The sequence below is a fragment of the Microcaecilia unicolor genome, chromosome 1 (genome assembly GCF_901765095.1).
Source record: "Microcaecilia unicolor chromosome 1, aMicUni1.1, whole genome shotgun sequence".
NCBI classification, from domain to species: domain Eukaryota; kingdom Metazoa; phylum Chordata; class Amphibia; order Gymnophiona; family Siphonopidae; genus Microcaecilia; species Microcaecilia unicolor.
This window is the reverse complement of record NC_044031.1, coordinates 651,801,775-651,829,693: the sequence shown is the minus strand read 5'-3', so window position 1 is coordinate 651,829,693 and position 27,919 is coordinate 651,801,775. Positions and strand designations below refer to the sequence as shown.

Here is a 27,919-nt window from a genome sequence, read left to right as displayed (position 1 = left end):
ACCACAATAACTTCAGACGCTTGGGTGCTGGAAGTCATCAGAGACGGCTACAAGCTAGAGTTCTGCCGACCCTTAAGAGACGGGTTTGTACTCTCTCCCTGCAAGTCTCCGGTCAAAGCTGTGGCAGTGCAGCAGACTTTGGACAATCTGATCCGCCTGGGTGCGGTCGTTCCGGTGCCAGAAAGTCAGCTTGGCAAGGGGCGTTACTCCATTTACTTTGTGGTACCAAAGAAAGGAGGTTCTGTCCGGCCTATCCTCGACCTCAAAGGGGTCAATCGGGCCTTGAAAGTGCGGCACTTTCGCATGGAGACTCTCCGCTCTGTTATAGCGGCAGTGAAGGCAGGGGAGTACCTGGCTTCCTTGGACATCAAGGAAGCGTACCTGCATATTTCCATCTGGCCTCCTCATCAACGCTTTCTGCGTTTTGCAGTCCTGGGCCGACACTTCCAGTTCAGAGCCCTCCCGTTCGGGTTGGCTACTGCTCCGCGGACCTTTTCCAAAGTAATGGTGGTCATAGCGGCCTTCCTGCGAAAGGAAGGAGTACAAGTCCATCCTTATCTGGACGACTGGTTGATCCGAGCCCCCTCTTATGCAGAGTGCGGCAAAGCTGTGGACCGGGTAGTTGCTCTTTTGAGCTCCCTGGGATGGATCATCAACTGGGAGAAGAGCCAGCTGCGCCCGACTCAGTCCCTGGAGTATCTGGGAGTTCGATTCGACACCCAAGTGGGCAGAGTGTTCCTGCCAGACAATCGGATTGTCAAACTTCAGGCTCAGGTGGACCAGTTCCTGGTAGACTCTCCTCTTCGGGCTTGGGACTATGTGCAGCTGTTGGGCTCTATGACGGCCACGATGGAAGTAGTGCCCTGGGCCAGGGCTCATATGAGACCACTACAACACTCTCTGCTGCAGCGCTGGACTCCGATGTCGGAGGATTATGCGGTGCGTCTTCCCTTGGATCCAGCAGTGCGCAAGGCGCTGAGCTGGTGGATGCAGGCAGACAAGTTGTCTGCGGGAATGCCTCTGGTGACCCCAGAGTGGATTGTCGTCACGACGGACGCCTCATTGTCGGGCTGGGGAGCCCACTGCTTGGGAAGGACAGCGCAGGGGCTCTGGTCTCCTGCAGAGGCGAAGTGGTCTATCAACCTCCTGGAACTCAGAGCCATTCGGTTGGCGCTTTTGGAGTTCATCCCGGTACTGGTGCTGAAGCCTGTACGGGTACTGTCGGACAATGCCACGGCTGTGGCCTATGTCAACCGCCAGGGAGGTACCAAGAGCGCCCCTCTAGCCAAGGAGGCTATGAATCTTTGCCAGTGGGCGGAAGCGAACCTGGAGCAGCTTTCAGCGGCCCACATTGCCGGAGTCATGAATGTCAAGGCGGACTTTCTCAGTCGCCATACCTTGGAGCCCGGAGAGTGGCAGCTATCTGCTCAGGCGTTCTTGGACATCACGAAGCGCTGGGGCCAGCCGAGCCTAGATCTGATGGCGTCATCGGCCAATTGCCAAGTGCCGCGCTTCTTCAGCAGAGGACGGGACCCTCGATCCCTGGGAGTAGATGCTCTTCTCCAACAATGGCCGACACAAGAGCTTCTCTATGTGTTCCCACCCTGGCCCATGTTGGGCAGGGTCCTAGACCGGGTGGCAAGACATCCCGGCAGGATAATCCTGGTGGGTCCGGATTGGCCCAGACGTCCCTGGTATGCGGACTTGATCAGGCTCTCAATCGACGATCCTCTGCGGCTGCCAGTGGAGCAGGGCCTGTTACATCAGGGTCCCGTGGTGATGGAGGATCCCTCCCCCTTTGGTCTTACGGCCTGGCTATTGAGCGGCAGCGTCTGAGGAAGAAGGGCTTCTCAGACAAGGTCATCGCCACTATGCTGAGAGCGAGGAAACGCTCTACTTCTACTGCTTACGCCAGGGTTTGGCGTATCTTTGCAGCGTGGTGTGAAGCAGGCTCACTTTCTCCCTTCACTGCTCCAATTTCTTCAGTGTTGGCGTTCCTGCAAGAAGGTCTGGACAAAGGCCTGTCGCTCAGTTCCCTTAAGGTCCAGGTAGCGGCTCTGGCTTGCTTCAGGGGCCGCCTGAAGGGTGCTTCCCTGGCTTCCCAGCCAGATGTGGTGCGCTTTCTCAAGGGAGTTAATCACCTGCGCCCTCCTCTGCACTCAGTGGTGCCTGCGTGGAATCTCAACCTGGTGCTAAGAGCATTGCAGAAGCCGCCGTTTGAACCCTTGTCGAGGGCATCTCTGAAAGACCTGACGTTGAAAGCAGTCTTTTTGGTGGCTATCACTTCAGCCAGAAGAGTTTCCGAGCTCCAGGCGCTCTCATGTCGAGAGCCTTTTCTGCAGTTCACTGAGGCAGGAGTGACTATTCGCACAGTGCCTTCCTTTCTGCCCAAGATTGTTTCTCGCTTCCATGTGAATCAGCAGCTCTGTCTCCCTTCCTTTCGTAGGGAGGACTACCCAGAGGAGTACTCTGCTCTTAAATATCTGGATGTGAGACGAGTCATCATCAGATACTTGGAAGTGACCAATGATTTCCGGAAATCGGATCATCTGTTTGTCCTGTTTGCAGGTCCTCGTAGGGGTCTGCAGGCTGCTAAGCCTACAGTGGCAAGATGGGTCAAGGAAGCCATTGCAGCGGCTTATGTGGCCGCAGGGAAGGTGCCGCCTATCCAGCTGAAGGCTCACTCCACAAGAGCTCAGGCGGCCTCGATGGCAGAGGCCGGTTCCGTCTCCTTGGAAGAGATATGCAAGGCGGCAACTTGGGCTTCGGCCCATACATTCTCCAAGCATTACCGCTTGACTGTGGCTGCTCGGGCGGAGGCCCGGTTTGGAGCTTCAGTGTTGCGGTCAGGGATTTCTATGTCCCGCCCTGGGTGAGTACTGCTTCGGTACATCCCACCAGTCTATGGATTGATCAGCTTGATGATATGGAAGGTAAAATTATGTATAATCATACCTGATAATTTTCTTTCCATTAATCATAGCTGATCAATCCATAGCCCCTCCCAGATATCTGTATTGTTTTATTCTGGTTGCATTTCAGGTTCAAGTTTACTCTTCAGTTACTTCAGAAAGACTTCGTGTTCAAGTTTTTTCACTTGGATTCTTCAAGAGTTAAGACGAGTTTGTGTTACAGTGAGCTGCTGCATTCCTCTCCCCTCCGTTTTACGGGGCTGGATTGAGACTTATAATTCTGCCGGCACTCCCTCCCGCTTCGTGCGGCTGTAGGGCAGTTTTGTACCCCTCCCGCTTCGGCGGTGTTCGGGTCAGTCAGCTCCTCCCGCGGTTGCGGTTGCAGGATAAGCCAGATCCCCCCGCATCGGCGGGTGTGGTGTCCCTCCCCCGCTCCGCGGGGATGAGCTGGACGGATTCCCCTCCCCCACTTGTGTGGGGATGAGCTGGGTTAATTCCCCTCCCCCGTTTCGGCGGTGGTGAGCTGGGCAGAGTGTCCCTTCGTGGGTGTAATTCTCTAAGTGCTGAGTCCTGCGGATGGAGCTTTGATATCGACATACTGAGGAGTTTCCGGCAGCACATGACCACATATAGGGAGGCAAAAGTTTGCTCTCTATCTCCACCTGCTGGTAGATGGACACAACCCACCAGTCTATGGATTGATCAGCTATGATTAATGGAAAGAAAATTATCAGGTATGATTATACATAATTTTACCATTACAATGACAGTAGAGAGGGTAGAAGGAACAGAGAAAGAGGGGAAGGGAATATAAATACAATATTTAAACAAATAAATAGGCAGGGAAAAAAAGCAAGAAGAAGAGAAAGTAAGGAGTCCAAAATCAGGTCTTGACTGGCTGAGATTCATTAGGCAGGTAATCAGATCCTGCGAACAGGACAGGAATGCAGGCGGTGGCTAATGGCTGGAATCGGGGATCCAGGAGGAAACAGGGCCCCTTCAACGTGCAGCACTCTGTTAAAATTAATGTCTGGGTAGCTGGAGTACTCTGCCTTTATCTTGGCATTGCGCCATGGAAATGTGCAGAAGAGAAGGCATTGGCCAGAAGAGATGCAATTTGCTCTTGCGACATTGTGATGGAGTGATTCATTTTTTGCTTCAGCAGTGGTATCGGCTGAGTACAGAGTTCTGGCAGGCGATAGCTTTACCATGTCAGGCAGGATGGACTGGAACAGATGGTCAGCCTCAGCATCTTCAAGCACCCTTCCACAAAAATCAATGAGAGCTGTGAAGTCCCACTTCTTGGCATGAGCAACGTTGTATTTCAGTATAGCATTCTTCAAGTCCACAGCTCTGCGGAACTCCTGCTGTAATGCAAATTGGATGACATCCCATCGGTTTCTAGCAGTCCTTTCCCCAATCTCATCTTCTACAGGTTAAAGGTTCTCTCATGAACAGGGCAGTTTCACATGCTTGTTGTCCCAGGCATCTTTATAAGTCGTTGGGTAAGATTCTCTCAGAAGGTTTAATGTGAGCAAGTGCGAAGTGATGCATGCAGGAAAGAGGAATCCGAGTTATAGCTAGGTAATGCAAGGTTCCACAATAGGAGTCACCGACCAGGAAAGGGATCTAGGCATCATCGTTGATACGTTGAAACCCTCTGCTCAGTGTGCAGCGGTGGCAAAGAAAGCAAATAGAATGCTAGGTATTATTAGGAAAGGAATTGAAATAAAAAATGAGTACATTATAATGCCTTTGTTTCGCTCCATGGTGCAACCATACCTCAAATATTGAGTGCAATTCTGGTCATCGTATCTCAAAATAGATATAGTGGAATTAGGAAAGGTACAGAGAAGGGCGACGAAAATTATAAAAGGGATGGGACGACGTCTCTATGAGTAAAGGCTGAAACATAGTAACATACATAGTAGATGACGGCAGAAAAAGACCTGCACGGTCCATCCAGTCTGCCCAAGAAGATAAATTCATATGTGCTACTTTTTTTATTTGTACTGTCCTCTTCAGTGCACAGACTGTATAAGTCTGGCCAGCACTATCCCCGCCTCCCAACCACCAACCCCGCCTACCAACCACCAGCTCTGGCACAGACCGTATAAGTCTGCCCAGCACTATCCCTGCCTCCCACCACCGGCTCTGGCACAGACCGTATAAGTCTGCCCAGCACTATCCCCGCCGCCGTCCAACCACCAGCCCCGGCACAGACCGTATATGTCTGCCCAGCACTAGCCCCGCCTCCCAACCACCAGCTCTGCCACCCATTCTAGGCTAAGCTCCTGAGGATCCCTTCCTTCTGCACAGGATTCCTTTATGTTTATCCCACGCATGTTTGAATTCCGTTACCGTTTTCATCTCCACCACCTCCCGCGGGAGGGCATTCCAAGCATCCACCACCCTCTCCGTGAAAAAGTACTTGCTGACATTCTTCTTGAGTCTGCCCCCCTTCAATCTCATTTCATGCCCTCTCGTTCTACCGCCTTCCCATCTCGGCTGAAGTGAGATATGATAGAGGTCTATAAAATAATGAGTGGAGTGGAATAGGTAGGCGTGAATCGCTTGTTTACTCTTTCTAAAAATACTAGTATTAGGGGACATGCAATGAAGCTACAAAGTAGTAACTTTAAAACAAATCGGAGAAAATATATTATTTATTGCATTTGTATCCCACATTTTCCCACCTATTTGCAGGCTCAATGTGGCTTACATAGTTTTGTTAACATTGTCATTACAGGATATTAGATACAGTTGATGTTGTGCAGAGATTAAGTGAGGGAAGGGAGGGATTAGGGTAGATGTATAAGCAGGGCCGGTCTTAGGGCGAGGCGGCCGCATAGGGCCCCGCGCGGCACGCCTGGGGTCGCCCCGCCTGCTGCTCCCACCCCCGACGATCGACCGCTGTAATGTAATAAAATTGAGAAGCGCCGAGTAGCAGGCAGTGCCTCGCGTCTGCCCTGCTAAAAATCTCCTGCACGTCAGAGGAGGGCAGGACTTAATGCGGGAAGAGCCTATTACCTCAGAGGAGGGCGGGACTTAATGCAGGAAGGCCGGCCCGACGACGTGCAGGAGATTTTTACTAGCAGGGCAGACGCGAGGCTCTGCCTGCTACTCGGCGCTTCTCAAGTTTTTTTTTAAGTTACTGGGTGCAGCAGGAGAAAAGAGTTGGTAGGTGGGTTGGGGGGGGGGGACTCAGATGTGAGAAGGGTGTGGGATGGGGGTTCTCATTTGGGGGGAGGGGGTAAGGGGGACTCAGGTGGGAGAAGGGTGTGGGATGGGGGTTCTCAGATGGGAGAAGGGGGCTGGAACTGAGGTTTGAGAAGGGGCCATATGGGAAATGGGGGCCATGCATGGGGCTGGTGGGAAAATGGGGCATGCGTGGGTCAGGTGGGAGAATGGTTCTAGGGCTGAAAAAGGGGGGGCTCTAATACAAGACATGTGGATGAAGGGGGCTGGAACTGGGGGCTGAAAAGGAGGGTAGGTGGGATAAGGGGTCTAGTACTGGGACTGGATGCTGAAAAGGGGCAGGGGCTGAAACTGTGGGTACTGGGGGCTGAAAAGGAGTTAGGGAGAAGTGGCTGGGGCTGAAGCTTGGACTGGTGAGAGAAAAGGGCTGGGGACGGGTTGAAACTGGGGGCTGAAAAGGGGACAGGGAGGAGTGGCTGGGGGCTGAAGCTCGGGACTGGTGGGAGAAAAGGGCTGGGGCTGAAACGGGGGACTGGTGGGATAGTGGGGCTGGAACTGGGGGCTGAAAAAAAGGGGCAGAGAGAGAGGCAGATCCTGGATGGAAGGGGGAGCGAGAGGGAGGGTAGACCCGGATGGATGGGAGAGGGAGGGTAAATGGTGCATTGAAGGGGCAGAGAGAAAGGGCAGACAGTGGATGGAAGGGATAGAAAGGGCAGACAGTGAATGGAAGGGGCAGAGATAGAGGGCAGATGTGCACGGAAGGGGCAGGGAGAGAGGGCAGACATTGGATGAAGGGGACAGCAGAGAGGGCAGACACTGGATGGCAGAGAGAGAGCGAAGACAGATGCTGGATGGAAGGAAGACAGTGAAAAGAAGATGAGGAAAGCAGAAACCAGAGACGACAAACTGTAAATAAAATATATATTTTTATTTTTTTGCTTTAGGATATAGTATTGTAGCTGTGCTAATAAATGTTTATAATAGAACATGTAAATAAGGTAATCTTTTTATTGGACTAATTTTAATACATTTTGACAAACTTTCAGAGAACAAAGCCCCCTTCCTCAGGTCAAGATAGGATACTGTATTGACCTGAGGACGGAGGTTTTGGCCTCTAAAAGCTAAATGTATTAGTCCAATAAAATGATATTTGTTTTATTTCTATTTGTTAATTTGTAAAGTGGTGATTGGTATTTGTTAGTTTTTTTTTCAAATTTACATCTGTTGTCTTTATATTTTGCACAGTACTAGGGCACATTTTCTGTTTCTGTGGTGTTGTATTGTGTGCAGAGTCTGGCATCTTAGGGGTTCAGTTTAATTTTTGTCTAAATAGAAAGTTTAAATATTACTACTTATTCTATAGTGGATTAGGGTGTATCTGTGTTTGTGAAAAAGACATGGTTTTCAGTTGGCATTGACTGTGTAGGATCGACAAGCCCTGGAGCTGGGGGCCTTGGAGCTCGGAGGGAGGGGTGGCCGGCTCTGGAGCTAGGGTGGGGGTGGAGCTAGGGTGGGGCGGAGTTAGGGTGGGGCAGGGCTAGGGTGGGGCCCTGTCAAATTGGTCTGCATAGGGCCCCGCACTTGCTAAGACCGGCCCTGTGTATAAGGTGGGCTTTCTTCACTTGACGTGTAATTAAACTCTGGAATTTGTTGCCAGAGAATGTAGTAAAAGCAGTTAGCTTATTTGGGGTTTAAAAAAGGTTTGGATAGCTTCCTAAAAGAAAAGTCCATAAGCCATTATTAAAATGAACTTGGGGAAAATCCTAAAAGAAAAGTCCATAAGCCATTATTAAAATGAACTTGGGGAAAATCCACTGTTTATTTCTAGGATAAGCAGCATAAAATGTATTGTACTGTTTTGGGATCTTGCCAGGTACTTGTGACCTGGATTGGCCACTGTTGGAAACAGGATGCTGGGCGTGATGGACCTTCGGGCTATCCCAGTATGACAATACTTATGTACTTATCTCTGGGGGTAAATAGCATGGAATCTTATTACTTTGGGAGTTCTCTCAGGTTCTTGTGATCTGGATTGACTGCTATTAGAAACAGGATAATGTGCTAAAAGGACCTTTGGTCTGACCCAGTATGGCAACTCTTATGTTCTTACAGTGTCATGTGTTAGCAGCACCCACTCATATGCCTGATCAATCATGCTGAGTACAGAAAATATCAAACAAATCAATACACAATTAAAAAATATATAGAGATAATATATATCTATATTTTTAGAGTACTGATTTGTTTGGTGTTTTCACTGTCACTTGAGCTCAACTCACCTGGTTTTCTTTATTTTTATCTTTTGGGAGTGTGACTGTTTGTTTGTTTTCTTTCTTTCCTGTGTACAGAAAATATACCTGTTACAAATAAGCAACCTTGGTTGCTTGGCTATTGATAAGATCGTGATTATGATTTTAGCACTGATTCTTCTCTCTGCTTTCCTTGCTTCCTTCCAGCCGCTTCCTCCTGCATTTTCATTCATCCTTTCTCATCCTAACGCACTTTCCTGTGCTGAAAATGTCTGAGTGACATGAGCAGGCATCCATGTGGGCCCACAGCTTAAAATGTAATTGAGCCCCCTAGTGATTTTTCATCAGCAAACTGAGCATATCTGAGTCACAGGGCAGTCGTAAACAAGCAGCCTATTTTTAATAATTTTGTCTCAAATACAACAATGTACTTAGCAGTCCACAGAATAAGTCACACAGTTATGCCATTTTTTCTCCAGAGATTTCACAGTCTTGAATTGAAGCATAGCAAGGTTAAGTAACTTTGTTCCAAGTCACATACTACAGTGGTCAGGACTAGTGTTAAACAGGTTGAGGCCTAGGGGGGAAATGTGGAAAGCAGCCTCCAAGCCTACCAGCAGATTTTATTTCCTTCAGCTTCAGATAGTCTTGGGGCCCCTGTAGCATAGGGGCCCAGGGCAGTTGCCCTGTTCACACACACATAACGCTGGCCTTGACAGTGGTTATCAACCCTGTCCTCTAGACACACCTATCAATTCTAGTTTTCAGGATATATAGTATCCTGTAGTGGCTGTGTATGAGAGACATTTGCATATGCTGCCTCAGTTGTATGAGATCTCTCATGCACATTCATTGTGGATATCCTGAATCTCAGATTGGCTGGGTGTCTGAGTGAGGACCACTGGCATAGTACATTTTATTTATTTTTATTACATTTGTACCCCGCGCTTTTTCCCACTCTTGGCAGGCTCAATGCGGCAGGCAATGGAGGGTTAAGTGACTTGCCCAGAGTCACAAGGAGCTGCCTGTGCCGGGAATCAAACTCAGTTCCCCAGGACCAAAGTCCACCACCCTAACCACTAGTACATGGGAGGAAATGAGGTTGGAATTTTGATTTCCCAGTCGCAGCCCTCCACTGTAACCACTGCACTCACTGGTCATCTTTTAAGACACATCACTGGAGGGATACTTCTGAAGTACTTTCACTTTATATGAGATTTGAAGTATTTAAAACATGGAGAGATGCTTTACAAAATGGTTTTTCACTGAGGTATTCTGTTTCTCTTTCCAGGCCATGAAACCACCTGGATCTCAGGGATCCCAGAGCACCTACTCTGACCTGCTCTCTGTCATTGAAGAGATGGGCAAGGAGATTCGGCCCACCTATGCTGGCAGTAAAAGTGCAATGGAAAGACTGAAAAGAGGTCAGGAAACATGTTTATTCCCTTTAATACTCACTTTCCTTCCATGTATTATATTAATACTAGTAAAAAAAGGCCCATTTCTGAAACCAATGAAACGGGCGCTAGCAAGGTAATGACTTTCTGCCATTAATGTTTCAACAGTTGTATTAGAGACCCCCCCCCCCCCCCCACTTCTGAATATAATTGTGGTTTGAGAGATAATCTGTGCGTGTGTCACAGAGAGAGATCATGTGTGTGTGTCTGTGAAAGTGAGAGAGGTGGGTGTAACTGGGAGGGTGGGGGCAAGTGTATGTGTGTGAGAGATTGTGTGTGTGTGTGTCAGAATGTCAGAGGGGGGAGGGGCGGAGTGTTGAATTGCTAGGGTGTTGAGGGGTGATTGTGGTGGGGTTCAGACATGTTCCTCAGTCTGAGGTTGTCAAAGGTGTGGGCAGGGCTGGCAAAGTCAGAGTCTGCATCAGTATGTGTGTGTGTGAGAGTCACAGGAGGGGGTGGCGAGGGTGGGGAACTGTGAGCGTGCATGACTGTGTCTGTGTAACAGAGAGTGTGTGTGTGTGTGGTGTCATAGAGATTGATCGTGTGTGTGTGTGGAAGTGACACAGTATGTCTGAGAGTGAGTGTAAGTGTGTATATTTGAAAGAGTGAGAGAGTCTGGCAGGCAGCAACAGTGCATTTTTGTTAGGCTTCAATAGTAATTGTTCTGTTTTGACAGCCTTCTGCCATTTCCATCCATGTTAGTCTCCCCTTCCAGTTCCCTGCACCGAGCTGCTTACCTGAAGGTTAATTCCGTGAGTGTTCTGTGTGTCCGTTACTTGGTGGTGTGTATGCGGACCGTGTGGTGGGCGGGAGAACTTCCTTACAGAGCGTTTGTTCGTCCAGCGTGGTGTTTTGTTTCCTGTCACGGAGGTGGGAGTGTGTGTCGCCACCGTGTTCCTTTTTTCGTGCCTGGCCTGAGCTCCTTACCTTGAGTTTAATTTTGTAAGGGTTTTGTGTCTTCGTGACGTCGCGGTGCCTATGCGGACCATGTACTTGGCGGGAGAACAGAGTTGTTGCGAAATTTGTGAGTCCGTTTGCAGGGGGGGGGGCGGTGTGTGGCTCAGAGGGGGCTGCTCCTGGCGTTCCGTTCCTCTGCCTCCTGTCATTGTTCCTTCCGCCCTCGACGTGAGGGCGGGACAGTGAGAGAGATTGCATGTTACGTCACGTTTCGTCACGTAGGAATGGGTGAGCAATGTGATTCGGTGAGTGTCAGTGTTCTGCCCTCGACGTCCATCACGTTGTGACGCGAGGGCGGGGCAGACACCCATGGGGAAAAAGCGATCTACACAACTACATCTTCCGGTTTCAGGCTGCCTTCCAGCTTCATTAGAATGTTGGAGGTGCGTTTTATATAGAGAGATAACAAGTCAGGGCTAGGCAGCTCAAACTGTATTGGTAAAGGACACAACCAATTCAGTGCTAGAGTTGTGGATGTTGTGGTAGCTGCATTCTTAGTATCCTGAGGAGAGGAGTGAGTGTCTGCCATTGTATTTAGTGACACCTACTGGCAATACTCAGAATACATACATACTGATCTCTGGCAGTAGCAGTGGTCTGTGGCCCCTGACCATGCACTATTGCTGCATTCAGTGACCTGCCAAATTTGAGTAGGTGGTTAATTAAATGGATAAAGAAAATGTTGCATAGTTGCTGCTAAAGGCTACTTCCATTACGTTCATTCCCACTATTCTAGGACAAGTGGGTAGTTATGTCCATCGACCAGCAGGTGGAGATAGAGAATACAGAAGTGAGCACCAGTACATAGCTCCCTGCTAGCAGCTCAGCTCCTCAGTATCTTCTATCTCCAGCAGGTAGATGGACAGACTTCCTCTGGTTCTGAGGCCTTGCTCCTGATCCAGTTGGTCAACTGGGTCCCAGTTGAGCATAGTGGGTAGACATACCTGGTGATGCTGGGTCCCTGTCATGCTTTCCCCCCTGGAGTGTTCTGCGTTCTTATGGAAGCCTGCTCAGCAACCAGTCTGCTTCAGAAGATAAGGAACAGTGCAGGCAGCGCAGTGAATTTGGCGGGCTGGTGGTGCTGTGCCCTGCCGTGACAGGGGGGTGGCTGTGTCCCCTGGGAGCATGGACCTGGGGTAGTGCGCCACATGCTTTCCCGCGCTGTGACAGTCTTCATTCATGGCAGCCCCTGCTGGAAGTGCGAGGAGCTGCCCGTCTTGCAGCGGGCGGGGTTCCTCCTCAGGCTGCTGCACGGTGTGCAGTCCGGTTCCCAAGTGGAGGGGTTGAGTCAGGGCTCATGCACACAGAGCGCCCTCAGTCGCAGCAATGCGTTTCTTGTAGCTCTGGTCCCCGTGCAGCGTCTTGGCGCTTCGCCTCAGAGGGAGGCGGGAATGCCAGCGCAAGGGTCTGTGCAGACAGCTGTAGCAGTGGGGATCTCTTCGGAGGGGGGGGGGCCTGAGTCAGAGCCTACCCTTCTGGGCTTGTTCTCTTGCTCTGCCAGACTTTGGGTTGGTGCAAGTAGTCCCTTCTCCAGCAGCCCTAGCATCTCCTGGGGGACAGGGGATGGGGTTTTCTCCACCGGCTCCCAGGAGTTCGCAGCGGAATAACACGTGGAGTCTTTGTTTTGTTTTGCTGCAGTTGGGCTGCTCTATGGGGTCTCCTCTGTCAGAGCCCTTGGTGGAGGGTGAGCTCCCTCTGGGGGAGGGGGATGATCCTCGGGTGCTCGGTCTGTTTCAGCAGGGGGAGTTTGACTCCCTGTTTTCAGTGGCACTAGCAGCGCTTCCCATAGCGAAACCCTTGGGGTACTCTGGAGGAGAGTCGGGCAGCTAGCCTTGCATAGGGCCTCAGGGGCTTGTCCAAGGTGTTCCCCATGTAATGGTCATTCGGGGCCTGTTTACTACAATGTACAGTGCACTTGACTCAGGCCTGCAGATTGAGAGAACCATGGCCCACTTCTTTTCTCTAGTGCAGGGAGAAGGAGAAGCTCCGTGCCCTACATTGGACTCAGTGTCTGCAGTCACCTTGAATTTTCCCTTCCTGGTTGCTGGTGGCATTGCCTCGCAGAATCTGCTAGATGGGAAGCTGAATCTGACCTTGTAGCCCGTCTTGGAGGTGTTTGCATTAGGAGCTGCAGGCTTCTATTGGTAGCCCTTTGTCTTTCCCGCTGTGGGCTGTCTTGGGTCGAGGGCTGCGGCATGGGCCTGTTTGCAGTGACAGCAGCAGTCTGTTTCCTGGGGCAGTCCCCGGGCTGCCTGGTTGGAGGCATGTTTTGCCTGTCTGGTGGACGCTGTGTATGACATTCTTCGGGCTTCGGCCTAGGGTATGTCTTTGGCATTCACCACAAGCTGTCAGTTCTGCCTGCGGCCGTAGGCGGTGATTGCCACCTCCAGGGGCTGCGTGGTCAGGTTTCCACTTTGGGGCACCTTTCTCTTTGGGTACACCCTCAGCGATTTGGTTCATGAGCTCGGTGAGTTGGGCTCCAGCGTTTGCCAGGGGACGTTCCTTGTTCTTGGAAGGCGCTGTGGGCTCGGCAAGTGCCCGGCTTCATGTCAGCACTAAGAATAGGCCTGGTCCTCAGAATTTTGGCCAGAGGGCTCGGTTTCAAGCCTGGCATTCTCCCAGGGGACGGGGAACCAGGAACCAGCAGGGCAATCGGGGTGAGTGGCTGCTGTCTCCTGGCCATCCTTGGGTGGCCTGGCTGGCTGGCCCATCTGGGCCGACGGAGCCGCATTTGGGCATTTTGGGATGTGTGGACCACCTTCTCCTCAGCTTAGTTGCTGGATTTTCGGGGTGCTGGCGTTCTCCCCTCTGGTAGCCCCTCTCTTCTTGCAGTCTCCTTGTCAGAGGGGGCCTCTGTCTGCTCAGAGCAGAAGAGCAGTGGAGGTGCTGCTATCCTTTTGGGCCATTGTTCCTGTCCTTCCTGCCAAGTGCTGTTTGGGTTGGTACTCCATCCTGTTTGGGGTTCCCAGGAAGACTGGAACAGTGCAACCCATTTTGAATCTCAAGGGATCCACAGGTATCCATTTTCGGATGGCGGCCCTGAGGTCTCTGATCGCCTCCATTTGGGAGAGAAAATTTCTCTCCGCTCTTGATCTCAGGGAGGCATACTTCTCTTTCCCACTACTGGCTGTCTTTCAGTTAATTCATGTTCTGGACCCTGCCAGTTGGACCCAAGGACCCTTTTTGAGGTCATGCTCATAGTGGCGGTCTTTCTGCGGAGATACAGGTTTTTGTGTTCTCCTCCTGTACCTGGATGACTCCGGGTCTCTTCTTGCCTAGCCTGAGTAGAGACCCCTTCAGCACTGGTTCATCCCCCCAGTTTTTTGTCTGGTTTGGGTGTTTAATTTCAACAGGAGCAGACTGACACCAGCGCACCAACTTTTATTCCCGATGAGCTTGAGTGTTTCTTCAGAGGGACAGCGCTTTAAGTTAGCTTCCAAGTTTCTCGCTCCTTCTTTGTCACTAGCCACAGGCCTGGTATTTTGTGCAGGTCCTTAGATCTATGGCAGCAGCCATGGAAGGGGTTTCTTCTTCTCTCATGCGGCCGCTTTAGGGGGCCCTGCTCACCCACTGGTCTCAGGTTTCAGAGGCCGGCGGCATCTGGCTCTTTTGCTCTCAGTGCATGAGGGGGTTGCTACTTCCCCAGTCGTTGACCCTGGGAAGGTCCTCCTCGAGCCTGCTTTGGGAGGTGGTGTCTATGGATACCAGCTTCTCGAGCTGGGGAGTGCCCTTTGCTGGGGTTCCTTGGTGCAGGGCTTTTGGTCTCCAAGGAAGGCATTGGCCCTCTATCCTCTGGAGCTGCATGCAGTGAGCCGAGCTCTGGAGGCCTTTGCCCCTGTTGAGAATGCTGCCGTTTGGGCCTTTCGGTCTTGCCTGCGGCGGTTGCCTTTTTCGCCTCGCAGGGGGGGACTTCTAGCAGTCTGCTGGCGGGGGAGTCCAGCTTGTTAATGGACGGGGCAGTGAGACTTCGGGTGTGCCTTCGGCTGGTTTGCTGGGTCCCTCAATATGGAGACAGACTTGCTCAGTCGGTACGCTCTGGTTTCCAGCAGAGGGAGTGGTTGGTTGAGCCGTTTTCAGCTGGTGGCCTAGTCCTATGTCTAGGTTCCTCGGTGCTTCAGCCACCGCTGGGCATAGGACTCTAGGGATCTATTCACCCTGCGACGGTTGTGTCTGAGCGAGAGACCTCCGTATGCCTTCCCCGATGCCGATTTTAGGCCGGCTGTGGGGGAGAGTGGCAGACCTTTGGGGCAGGGTGATCCTGGTCTCCAGCGTGGCCATGGTTTCCGTGGTATGCAGATCTCGTGAGGCTCCTGGCTGGGGAGCCATTGTGATTCCCTCAGTGTCGAGGTCTTTCTGTCGAAGCCTAGTGGCCATGGAGGTTCCCTCCCCCCTTTCCTTTGCTCCTGCGGCCTGGCCCTGGAGAGGGCTCGGCTGAGGAAGAAAGGTTATCCACTTTCAGTGGTGGCTTCCCTGCTTCGGGCCGGGAAGCACTCTTCCTCATCGGCATCTGCCAGAGTGAGTTTCTAAGTCTGGCGTGCTGTGAGGTTTTGGTTCACCGTTACGTCCTCTCTGGGCCACTTTCTAGCGTTTTGGCAGGAGGGAAATTCATGGGGCTAGTGCTGTAGGTCCAGTGGGGGTCCTGGCTTGCTTTCAGGGCTGCTTGCAGGAGTCTTCGTTAGCTGCTCCTTCTGGACTGAGTTCTTTTTCTGGTCCTTCGGGTGCTTCAGCACTCCCTGTTTGAGCCTGTTGACAGGTGGCCCTCGTTCTATGGCACCATGGCTTAGTTGGCTAAAGCACCTGTCTAGTTCTCTGTTTGTCCACCGTGTTCTTTGAGGTGTTTCTGTCAACCTGTTACTTCTTGCAACTTCAGTCTCTTTCTCTCTTAGAAGGTCCCTTTATCCGTTTTTTGGAGGCAGGGGTCTCACTTGGGGCAGTACCATGCTTCTTGCCTTAGTGTTTGTTGGCATTTCTTTTTCCGTAGTCAGCGGTCTGTTTTTTGGAAGCTTCTGGTCTTAGCAGGGCGTTCTTGCATTTCTTGGTTCCCGATGTTTTTCGCCATTCGTTTGGTCCTGTTGGGCTGTTTGGTAAACAGCAGGGGGGTCTCATGTTGCCCAAGGCTTTCTTTGCCCAATGGGTGAAGGTGGCTGTGGTCTTAGCCTGTATCCTGGGAGGCGCTTCTCCTGGACGTGTGGCTACATCTTGGGCAGAGGCTTCGTTGTCTTCTCTGATGGCTATCTGTAGGTCAGCGGTGTATGCTTCGCTGCATACCTTCAGTAAGTATGGTAGAATGGCTGGTGCCACTCAGGCAGCAGCTACATTTGGGGCGTCGGTTCTGCGTATGGCAGATTCGGCTTCCCTCATAGGGATAGCTTTTGAACATCCCACTTGTCCTGGAATAGTGGGAATGAACGTAATGGAAGGAGAAATTAGATCTTACCTGATAATTTTTCTTTCCATTAGCTCTTCACACTATTCCAGGAGCCTTCCCGTGGTGCGACGCCTTTGTTGGTGGCTCTATGTACTGTCTTTGTATCCTGTTTTCCAGGGGCCTTATCTTTGAATGGTTCTTGGGGCTGGATATGTTGATTGCTGACCATGCTCCTAAGTGGGTGTGTTTTCTTCCTTGCTTGAGGATGGATACTGAGGAGCTGAGCTGCTAGCAGGGAGCTATGTAGTAGTGCTCAGTTCTGTATTCTCTATTTCCACCTGCTGGTTGATGGACATAACTACCCACATGTCCTGGAATAGTGTGAAGAACTAATGGAAAGAAAATTATCAGGTAAGACCTAATTTCTCCAAATGCTTTGGCCCAGTAGAAGCTGGTTCCCATTTGTGCTGGAAGCCTGAAGAATCAGAAAGAAATTGTTGGACCAAAAAGAGAGGTTGTGATTGACAAGTCTCCTTATTTACTTTAACCTGTGTTGCTTTCTCTCTTTGTTCTGTGTCTCTCAATTTATAAAATGAAGTGTTACTACAGCAAGTGATTGTAATATTGCTGTGTTCTGATCTCTTTACAGGAATTATCCATGCCCGGGCACTTGTGCGAGAATGTCTAGCTGAGACAGAGCGTAATGCACGTACATAACATTACCTCTTGCCCCACAGATGGGTTTTTTTCTGGGATATTTGGTACCCAATGGACCTTCCCACCCACCAGTCAGCATCTTGGAGTGTCAGCATCCTATCCCACAGACCTTTCCCATAAGTTAACATCATGGAGACTTTTTCAGTATCAAGAGTCCTGCCCTTCAGTCAACGTCATGGAGACTTTCCTGCTCCTTGCCAGACCTATCCTCGTATCTCGCTTAACTCCAAGATCTCATCCCCATTTTTCCCTTCCCTTGTATAGAATTACAAGGCCCTTGGTCTAACTCTTTTCACAATGTCTTTTAAAAAAATAACTTTTTTTATAAATAAAATTAAATTTTGAATTCAGGATTCATATTTTCTTTTGTATAGATTCCCTTTTCTAACATTTGGTTTGAGGAAGAGCATTTAGGTTAAACTCATGGCAGTGCAAAGTGATTCTGTTTGTGTCATTAAAGTATATGCAGATTTTATCACAATCCTTTTACTAAGCTGTGATAAGCACTAACACATGCTTATCACAGCAAAAAAAAAAAGGGTTTACCATGGGGCATGCTCAGGCATCCTGCAATAATTTTTGCATCTTTCCACGCTACCCACATGCTAAATACATTTTTTTCAGTTCTGGGGCAGAGAGTGGGCGGTACGGTCTATGCTAATCTGTTAGCACAACTACATTGCCGCACATTAACCAATTAGTGCGTGGTTAGCATGTGCACCCTTACTGCCAATATAATGGGTGGCAGTAGTGGCTCACGCACTAATGGGAAAATTAGTGCGTGGCAATTGAAAGAAAATTGAAAATCAGCCATTTTACCGTGGTAGAAAAAATGGCCTCAGCCTGCAAAAATTACCTGTGTAAGGATACGCCAAGGCCACTTTTTACCATAGTTTGGTAAAAGGGCCTCCAAATGTTTATTTCTTATCCCATTTACAAGATGAAAATTAATTGGCTTGAATAGGATACCAGGAGTTAATGTCTGCATTTCTTTCAAAATTTGCTACTGCAAAGAATCCATTCAGTCTCGACCATAAAAGTGGTTAAATTCCTGCTGTTTGCCCCTACAGTAGTAGTGGTTCCTAAACCTTCCTAGGAACCTCATATCTAGTTGAGTTTTCAGGGTTTCCTCAGTGAATATGTATGTATATTCATTGTGGAAATCCGGGAAACCCTGTCACCACAGGTAAAGCCTAACTCCCCTGTTGGAATGAATTTGAACTGAACTTTCAAGGTTTCTTAACCCAGTCCTAGAGGAACCCCAGCCAGTCAGGTTTTCAGGATACCCACAATGAATTTGCATGAGATACATTTGCATGCAATGGAGGCAGTGCATGCAGATTTCCTGATATATATACCCATTGTGAATAACTTAAAAACCAGACTGGCATGGGATTCCCCAAAGACTGGTTGAGAAACCCTGTTCCAAACCAAAAGGGACATAGTTAACGTGAGATCTTGTTTAAAGCTCCCTGAATTCTCGCATGTAATAGTGTATCTAATGCAGGTGGCCCAGCATCCCTAGGTGAGAAAGTGAGATAACATGAGCCAGAGTTAAATCAAGAGATTGCACTACTGATCCTGTGATCGCCTCTATGCTTTAGTGCAGTGGTTCTAGGCCTTGGGACACACCCAGCCAGTCAGGTTTTTATCCACAACGAATATGCATGAGAGAAGTCTGCAAGCAAATCTACTTGATGCATATTCACTGTGGATATCCTGAAAACGTATGTGGCTAAATGTGTTCCATGGACTTGATTAAGAACCCCAGAAGTTCTCAACCCAGTCAGTCAGGATATCCACAACGACCATGCATGAGATAGATTTGCATGCAATGAAGGCAATGAGTGTACATTTCTCATGTATATTCATTGTGGGTATTCTGAAAACCTGACTGGCTAGGTGTGTCCTCAGGACTGGCTTGAGAACCCTTGATTTAGAGAGAGTAGGGCAAGGTTCATAAGTTTGACCAAGGTGAAGTTAAAGGCTTTGAGCATACTGCACAGACAATTTTTAGGATGCACTTAAAAGGTATACACAAGTAGTTTGCTCCAAGCACAAAACCTGGGACCTTAATAGTTTTATTTTTGGCATGTTGAATGTTGGATATTTTTTTAAGTGTGTCTAATGTTGCCACTTTAAACAAAACACCACCATCTGTAACTGCTGCTCCTGCCAACCCAGGCAGAGAGCCTGGGCCTGCATGCACAGTTTTCCATCTATCTTCTTCTCCTTTCTGCTTTGGGAACTGCTACATAGTTTTGGCAGCCCGACAAAATTCATTTTTCAGCTGCAGTATCCTCAGCAGAGAGAAATTAAAAAAGGAAGAAAAAAAAAGCTCACTATGCTGCCACAATAGAACTCAAGTGCCATTTTGTGCTATAAAAATAACAAACTACCTCGCGAAGCAAAAACAGAAAAATATTCCTGGTAAACACTAACAGGGCTTGTAGCTATTCCTCCGCCCTGGGACTTCAACTGGCTGCCTTATTTCACAGTATAATCCTTTCTTCTGGATAACTGTACAATGCTTCTAGGTGGGAGTTTGATTCTGCCTGGTTCTGGTAAGTCTCGGTTAAATCTGGTGCAAACTTTGGTATATGGTTTTGCGCTGAGCACAAAAGAAGCCTACAACGAGAGAAATAATGAGGCAGAAAAATCGAAGTAGGAATATAGAGGTGGAAAACAGGTAGAAATATACAGATCAAGAAGCAGAGAGTGGGTAAAAAAGCAAAATGGGAATAAAATAGAAAAGGAAAGGTTGCAAGGGCAATAGAGAAATTCGCAAGGGAGAAACAAGACTAAAAATGAAAGAATTAAAAGAGCTCTGAAGATGCCGCAAGAAAGACCTGAGATGTGAGGTGTGTGTCCCTGGCTCTTCTCTCCCTCCCTCTCGTACTTGAGCAGGGAAGAGCTGCAGAAGAAATGGGCTGACGCCGCTCCCCTGCTGCCTATTTAGGCAACAAAAAGGAGCCAGCTGGGGGTACAAAGAAGGTGCCAGTGCCTCTGCATCCGTCCGGGGGCTGGGGATTGCTGCTCAGGGCAGGCGACTCGACTCACAAACAGGAGGAGGGGGGGGGGGGGGGGGGGGGGGGAGAGAAGAGGCTTTCTATAAAAAGATCGAGGTTAAGTTTTTGCCTGCAGCGTGTGGAAAGAAAACCAACTAAGGGAAAAAGAAACCCTTTCTTAGCTCTGGCAGGAACCCAAGCACGCAGTGCTGTCCCCTCCTCTTCCTTCCTCCGACGAACCTGCGGGCTCCTCTCTGGTGAGCACCTTGCTCTCTTGTTGTGCCCCAGGTTCCTCCCTCTAGGGAAATCATGGTTTGCAGCCTCTGGATGGGGAGGTGATGGAGGGGCAGTTAAGGGGGATTTCTCAGGACACTTGCAGAGGCTATCAACGCCCCCCTCCCGTGTTGCTCGCAGATCTGCAGGAGAAAGACAGGGAGGAGGGAAGCAGATAGACAGGGAGCCCGGAACCGCCCACTGCTGAGCGAACGACCCAACAGCTCCACTGGCTTATTCCGATCTGCTGGCGCGGGGGCTTGGTTTATGTTTTTTTTTTTCTTTAAATCTTTTCGGTTCCTTTTAAATGGCCACCTGGGCGGATTTCAGAGACGGCTCCCCCCTGGTTCTCTCCTGCAAGCAGAGAGCTAATCATGCATGCCGCATGCATAACTGTGCATTGAACCCGACTTGCATGCAATTAGACGAGCAGTCCCTCGGTAGGACTCTTCTGCTTGACTCTATTTATTTGATCATTTGATTATTATTATTCTCTTACTTCAGTCCCTGACTGCGATCTCCGGATCAACACTCGGTACAGTTGTTTTTTTTATTTATTTATTTCTTTATTTTCTTTGACCTCTTCTGCCTCGGCCGATTAAAGCTGAGGTTTCAGCTGCCTCTGCATCTTCCAAACCAGATTTGGGAAGTGATGGAGAGGAGTCTGCATCTATTACCAGGGCCAGGTGAGAGACTCTGCAGAGGAATTCAGACCAGTTATGTGTGTGAGAGAGACAGATCGGTCATGAGGAATGGGCAGAGTGGTGTGGTGTGTGTTAGGGAATTTGGAGGGCGAGAGACAGTGGGGAACGGCAACGATGGAACGATTTTGGAAGAAGGGCAGGTTCAATCAGGGGAGTTTAACTTGATAACAAGGTTCCTGGGAGACAGAAGCTGCACATCAGGTCAGTAGAGGGAATTCAGATCTACAATAAGGGACATGAGAGGAAGGGGAGGGGAGAGCAGAAGGAAAGTGACAGGTCAGAGAAATACAGGGGATGCAAACCTGTAACAAGGGACAGATAAGAAAAAAGAAGGGAAGACAGAACAGACAGGTGTAGGGGATGGAGAAATTCAGATTTGTGAAGGGGTCCAGCTGTAGTGAAGGGTGGCCAGTGAGGAGAATATAGAGAAATTCACATTTGTAGTCTGGGATAGGTGAGAGGCAGACAGATACCTTTTGGCCAATTGCTATTGTAGAAACTGGGAGGCAGTTTATAAATATCCACAATACAAGAATAGCAGGTGTGCAGGATGTAAATGAATCAGAGGGGACAGTGGAAAAGAGGCAGGTCTGCAGGATGGAGAGGTATTGAGATGTACAAAGGGTGACAGGTGAGGAAGTTAGTGGGAGAATGGCAGATCCAGAGAATAGGGAGTTGAGATGTTTGTTTATTAAAATGTATAGCCCGCTGTCTCATCAAAGTGGGTTACAATCAAACACATAAAGACACAATGTCACAGACATGAGATCCATAAAGGGGGACAGGTGAGGGGGGGTCAGTGGGAGAGTGCAGGTCTAGTAGGAGAGTGGCAGGTCTGGGGTATGGATATATCTGGAGCAGATGAGGGGTTAGTGGGAGAGTAGCAGACTGGGGATGTAGATCTGTAGAGGGGCAGATGAGGAGTTGAGTTGGAGATGTAGATGTGTTCATTCTGTAAAGGGGGGGGGGCAGGTGAGAGAGTCAGGGTTGTAGATGTATCAGATCTGTAAATAAGACAAGTGTGAGAGTCAGTGGGAGAGTGGCAGGTCTGCGGGATAAACAAACAGAGAAAAATGTAGGCAGATAAAGGGAATGGGACGTGATATACTGCCTTTCTGTGTTTTTTTTATTTTTTTTTTGCAACTACATTTAAAGCAGTTTACATAATATATACAGATACTTGTAGGTGGGATAATGGAGGCCTATCCAGTCTGCCCATCCATGTCCTTAGAGATCCTATGTACTAGTCCCAAGCTCGCTCTAGTGCTCAGTGTGCTGCTGCGGCTAGGAAAGTGAATAGAATGTTGGGTATTATTAGGAAAGGTATGGAAAACAGGTGTGAGGATGTCATAATGCCGTTATATCGCTCCATGGTGCGACCGCAACTTGAGTATTGTGTTCAATTCTGGTCGTCGCATCTCAAGAAATGTAGCAGAATTGGAAAAGGTGCAGCGAAGGGCGACTAAAATGACAGCAGGGATGGGATGACTTCCCTATGAAGAAAGACTAAGAAGGCTAGGGTTTTTCATCTTGAAGAGACAGCTGAGGGGAGACATGATAGAGGTATATAAAATAATGAGTGGAGTGGAACAGGTGGATGTGAAGCATCTGTTCACGCTTTCCAAAAATACTAGGACTAGGGGGCATGCGATGAAACTACAGTGTAGTAAATTTAAAACAAATTGGAGAAAATCTTTCTTCACCCAACGCATAATTAAACTCTGGAATTCGTTGCCGGAGAACGTGGTGAAGGCGGTTAGCTTAGCAGAGTTTAAAAAGGGGTTAGACGGTTTCCTAAAGGACAAGTCCATAAACCACTACTAAATGGACTTGGGAAAAATCCACAATTCCAGGAATAACATGTATAGAATGTTTGTACGTTTGGAAAGCTCACCAGGTGCCCTTGGCCTGGATTGGCCACTGTCGTGGACAGGATGCTGGGCTCGATGGACCCTTGGTCTTTTCCCAGTGTGGCATTACTTATGTACTTATGAATTCAGATATTGTTTTTGTCTCCACCACTTCCACCAGGAGCTATTCCATGAATTCACCACCCTTTCTGTAAGTATTTCCTCAGGTTACTTCTGAATATGTCCCTATTCCCCTTCATCCTATGCCCCCTCATTCCAGAGCTTCCTTTCAATTGAAAGACTTGCCTCCTGTGCATTTATGCCGCATAGGTATTTCATTTTCTCTTGTATCTCCCCTCTCCTGCCTTTCTTCCAAAGTATACATATTGATATCTTTAAATCTGTCCCCATACACTTTATGACAAACACAACTGACCATTTTAGTAGCCACCCTCTGGTCCTACTCCATCCTGTTTATATCTTTTTGAAGGTGAGGTCTCCAGAATTGTACACAATATTCTAAATAAGGTTTCAACAGAGTCTTACACAGGGGTATCATCACCTCCTTTTTTTCTACATCATTCCTCTCCCTATGCACCCAAGCATCCTTCTAGCTTTCGCTGTCGCCTTTTCTATCTGTTTGGCCACCTTAAGATCATCACATACAATCACACCCAAGTCCCACTTCTCTTTAGCACACAAACGTTCTTCACTCCCTAGACTGTACCATTCCCTTAGATTTTTGCAACCCAAATGCATGACCCTGTATTTTTTTAGCATTAAATCTTAGCTGCAAAATTCCAGACCATTCCTCCAGCTTCGCTAAGTCCTTCTTCTTGTTATCCACACCATCAGGGGTGTCTACCCTATTGCAGATTTTGGTATCATCTGCAAAGAGGCAAAGCTTACCAGACAGCCCTTTGGCAATATTGCTTACAAAAATGTTAAAAAGAACCGTTGGAGGGGCAGTTAAGGGGATTTCTACTACTACTACAAATCATTTCTATAGCGCTACCAGTACCATCCTGTCCTTTAGAATGAGAACCATTTACCACTGCCCTCTGTCACCTTCCACTCAACCAGTTCCTAATCCAGTCAGTAACTTTAGGGCTCATACCGAGGGCACTCAATTTATTTATTAGTCATCTGTGTGGAACCATGTCAAAGGCTTTGCTAAAATCGAAATATACCGCATATATCGTTCCAACGCTCTAGTCACCCAGTCAAAGAAATTAATCAGATTTGCCCGACAAGACCTACCTCTAGTCAAGTGAAACCATGTTGCCTCGGGTTGTGTAATCCATTGGATTCCAAAAATTAATTTACTTACCACAAAAGTCAGACTTACTGGCCTGTAGCTCCCAACCACTTCCTTACTTCCATTTTGTGGAGCGGTACTATATCTGCTGTTCTCCAGTCCTCCGGGACCACTCCAGACTCTAGGGAAGCATTGAAAAGATCAACCAGCTGAACCACTAGAACTTCCATGAGTTCCTTAGTACCCTTGGATTTATGCCATCCGGCCCCATCTACCTGTAGTTTAGCCACCTCCTCACAAGCACAGTCCTCTGAAAATTGTTTAGGGACTACCACCCCTCCTTTCCTATTTTTGTTTGACTTCTTTAGTGCTGCTCCCAGTCCTTCAGATGTGAACACAGAACAGAAATATTTATTAAAGAATTCTGTCTGATCTCTATCAGCTTCTACATATTCCTCACCTTCACCTTTAAGTCTCACAATGCCACATTTGCACTTTCTCCTATCACTAACAGATCTAAAAAAAAAAAAAGTCTTGTTTCCCCCCCCCCCCCCCCCCCCCCCCCCCCCCCCATTTTACCATATTGGCTATTTTTTTTCTTCCATTTGCATCTTTGTTTTCCTGATTACCAGCTCCTCTTAGCTTTTTCCGATATTATCATTCTGCAATCTCTTATAGCTATTAAAGGCTAACCCCTTTTTCCTTACCTTTTCAGCTACTACTTTCAAGAAGCAAAGCACTTTTATTATTTATTTTCCTTAGAAAAAGAAGGTCTGTTGCCCTTACAATAGCACCTTTCAGTTTTACCCACTGCTTTCCAACTTCTTCCAGATGTTCCCATTCAGACAGCACATCCTTGAGATAATCTCCGATCTGAACAAAGCAAGATTTTTTGAAGTCTAGAGCCTTCACTTATGAATGAACCCTCTCCACACCTATCTTAATATTAAACTACACTATCTACTATAGCACCAGAAACATTCTCCCCATTCATGTACACTAAGTCCAGTCTGGTCCCATCCTGTGTGGGCTCCCTTACCAGCTGCTGGAATAGTTTCCCCTGTAGAGAATCCAGGATCTCCCTGCTTCTAAAAGACCCCACAATATGGACACCCCAATCAACATCTGGCATATTAAAATCACCTATTAGTAGTACTTCCCCTTTCACAGCTATATTTTGAATAAATATTTTGAATGTCTTCAATTAAATCTCTGTCCACTTCTTCTGTCTGTGAAGGAGGCCTGTATATCACACCAATGTATATACATTTGCCATTCCATCTTTCCAGATTGACCCACAGAGCCTCTTCCTTACCCTTTTAGGCATATTTTCAAAGCACTTAGCCTCCCAAAGTTCCATAGAAACCTATGGATCTTAGCCTCCCAAAGTGCTTTGAAAATATGCCTATTTATGTCCTGCAATTGTGCGGCTTTAATATTATCTGAAGGAAAACTCTGGAATGAGAGGGCATAAGATGAAGTTAAGAGGAAGTAGGCTTAGGAGGAATCTAAGAAAATACTCTTTCATGGAAAGGGTGGGGGATGTGTGGAATGGCCTCTCAGTGGAAGTCATGGCGACAAGGACTGCGTCAGAATTTAAGAAAGTGTGGGACAGGCACTTGGGATCTCTTAGGAAAAGGAGGAGTTAGTGGTTACTGAGGGTGGGCAGACTGGATGGACCATTTGGCCTTTATCAGCAGTCATGTTTCTATATAATGCTATTCTTCCTCCCTTTCTTCCTACCCTGTCTTTCCTCAACAGATTATAGCTTGGTATAACTATATCCTAGTCATGGTTCTCTGTGAACTATGTCTCTGTGATTGCCACTAAATCCAAATCAGCCTCTTCTATCACAGAGGTATTGAAAGCTATAAAGGAGAACAGGTGGGGGGGGGGGAGTAGGAGAGTGACAGGTCTGGGGGATGAAGAAGTATTGAGATCTATAACGAGGGACAGGTGAGGGAGTCAGTATGAAAGTAGTGGACTGGGGATGTGGATATGTTAATTCTGTAGAGAAAGACAGGTGAGGGATGTAGATGTATCAGATCAGTAAAGAAGGCAAGTTTGGGGGTCATTGGGAGAGTGGCAGGTTTTGAGGATGTAGATATATTAGATCTGTAAATAGGGACAGGTCAAGGATGTAGATAAATCAGTGAAGAGGGATGGGTGAGTTGGTCAGCAGAAGAATGGTAGGTCTAGAGGATATAGATGTATTAGATCTGTAAATAGGGACAGCTGAGGGGGTCAGGGATATAGATGTATCAGAGCGGTAAAGAGGGGCACGTGAGGGGGTCAGCAGGAGGGTGGCAGGTCTGGGGAATATAGATGAATTAGATCTGTAAATAGAGACTGATGAAGGGATCAGTGATTTAGATCAGTAAAGAGGTCAGGTGCTGGGGTCAGAGGGAGAGTGGCAGGTCTGGGGGATGTAGATGTATTAGACTTGTAAAGAGGGATATATGAGGGGGTTGGTGGGAGCATGGCAGGACAGGAGTGGAGAGGTACTGAAATTTATAAAAGGGGAATAAGTGAGAGAGAGGGAGGGAGTCAGTGGCAGAATAGCAGGTCTGGAGGATGTAGGAGAATTAAAATAAGAAACAGATTAGAGATGATGGGTTGGTCCTTCTATTGTGAAGAATTTGGACTGATAGTGAGATTAGAGAGGAAGAAGAAAAGGGATGTGATAGATACATTCAATTACCTAAAAAATAGAAATAATGCACAAGAAGTGAGTATGCTTTAGTGAAAAGGAAGCTCTAGATTGAACAACAAGGGGTCATGGCGTGTGGCTGAAAGGGGCAGGCTCAAGCATAACATTAAAAATCCTTTTTTTTCACACAGGCAGGGGTGGTGGATGCTTGCAATAGGCAGCCAGTGGAGGTGGTACAGACTGAAATAGTATCCTGCTAGAGCACAGTGGATATTTTCAGGGTAAAGGTCCACAGCATTGCAGCAGAAGTAGAAACGGCCAGCCTCAGTGGCCCTTGTCATTTCTGCCTGCCCTCATATTTGTTGAGACAGATGGAAACTCAAATAAAGGATAGGTTAGAAATTGCTGACTGCAGCAATTCTCTCAAATAGAATTAAAAATGTTGTTTTTGAGCATCCTTAATCCTCATCAAACACCTAAACTTAAAATAGATAAGGAGAAAGAGAGTGACAGATTTGAGATGGAAATAAAGTGTGGAAGAGAGACAGTAAAGAGGAGAAACAAATGGGAAGAGAAAAAAGCTGGAAGACATGATGGAGAGGCAGAAACAAACTGCAAGAGTGAGTGAGTGAGAGAGAGAGCTGGGAGCAGTATATTGGAGAGGACTAATGGTTTTGTGTATCAGGATAGTGTGGGTGGAATTGTTTGGGATGGGTGGGGGTAGATAGCTGACATATCTTACTCTTATCACATACAGTCAAAGCAGAGGCCTGCAGTCCCTTGAGTCCCTCCCCCTTCTCCCCCCCCCCCCCCCCCCAGACCTCCCCGCTTGCTTTTCTGAGCAGTCTGTTGGCATGGAAACAAACGTCCACAGAAGTATTTTTAAATAAGGTCAAATGTATTCCTTAGGTTTAACATCAAACTCCCAGCCTTCCCTTTTACCAGCAGAGATCCACAGCTGGCACTGATTTAAGCCTGAGCAGAGTTGGAAAGGAGTATACAGTGGGGGAAATAAGTATTTGATCCCTTGCTGATTTTGTAAGTTTGCTCACTGACAAAGACATGAGCAGCCCATAATTGAAGGGTAGGTTATTGGTAACAGTGAGAGATAGCACATCACAAATTAAATCCGGAAAATCACATTGTGGAAAGTATATGAATTTATTTGCATTCTGCAGAGGGAAATAAGTATTTGATCCCCCACCAACCAGTAAGAGATCTGGCCCCTACAGACCAGGTAGATGCTCCAAATCAACTCGTTACCTGCATGACAGACAGCTGTCGGCAATGGTCACCTGTATGAAAGACACCTGTCCAC

The 27,919-nt window shown here is 48.1% G+C and overlaps 2 protein-coding genes across 3 annotated transcripts in view; both read left to right on the top strand.

Moving 5' to 3' along the window:
• Positions 1-17,211, top strand: part of CDK2AP2 (cyclin dependent kinase 2 associated protein 2) — a 39,869-nt gene extending 22,658 nt beyond the window's left edge. Inside the window, exons 3-4 of the mRNA XM_030185992.1 lie at positions 9,651-9,783; positions 16,791-17,211. Of these exons, the coding sequence (XP_030041852.1) occupies positions 9,651-9,783; positions 16,791-16,858 (201 nt within the window). The 3' untranslated portion in view covers positions 16,859-17,211. The remainder of the gene's footprint in view (positions 1-9,650; positions 9,784-16,790) is intronic.
• A 3,328-nt stretch (positions 17,212-20,539) lies between these two features.
• The window catches only part of PITPNM1 (phosphatidylinositol transfer protein membrane associated 1), a 121,857-nt gene continuing 114,477 nt past the window's right edge, over positions 20,540-27,919 (top strand). For both annotated transcript variants that reach the window (XM_030185981.1, XM_030185971.1), the window contains exon 1: positions 20,540-20,825. The gene's annotated coding sequence lies outside the window, so the exon portion shown is untranslated. The remainder of the gene's footprint in view (positions 20,826-27,919) is intronic.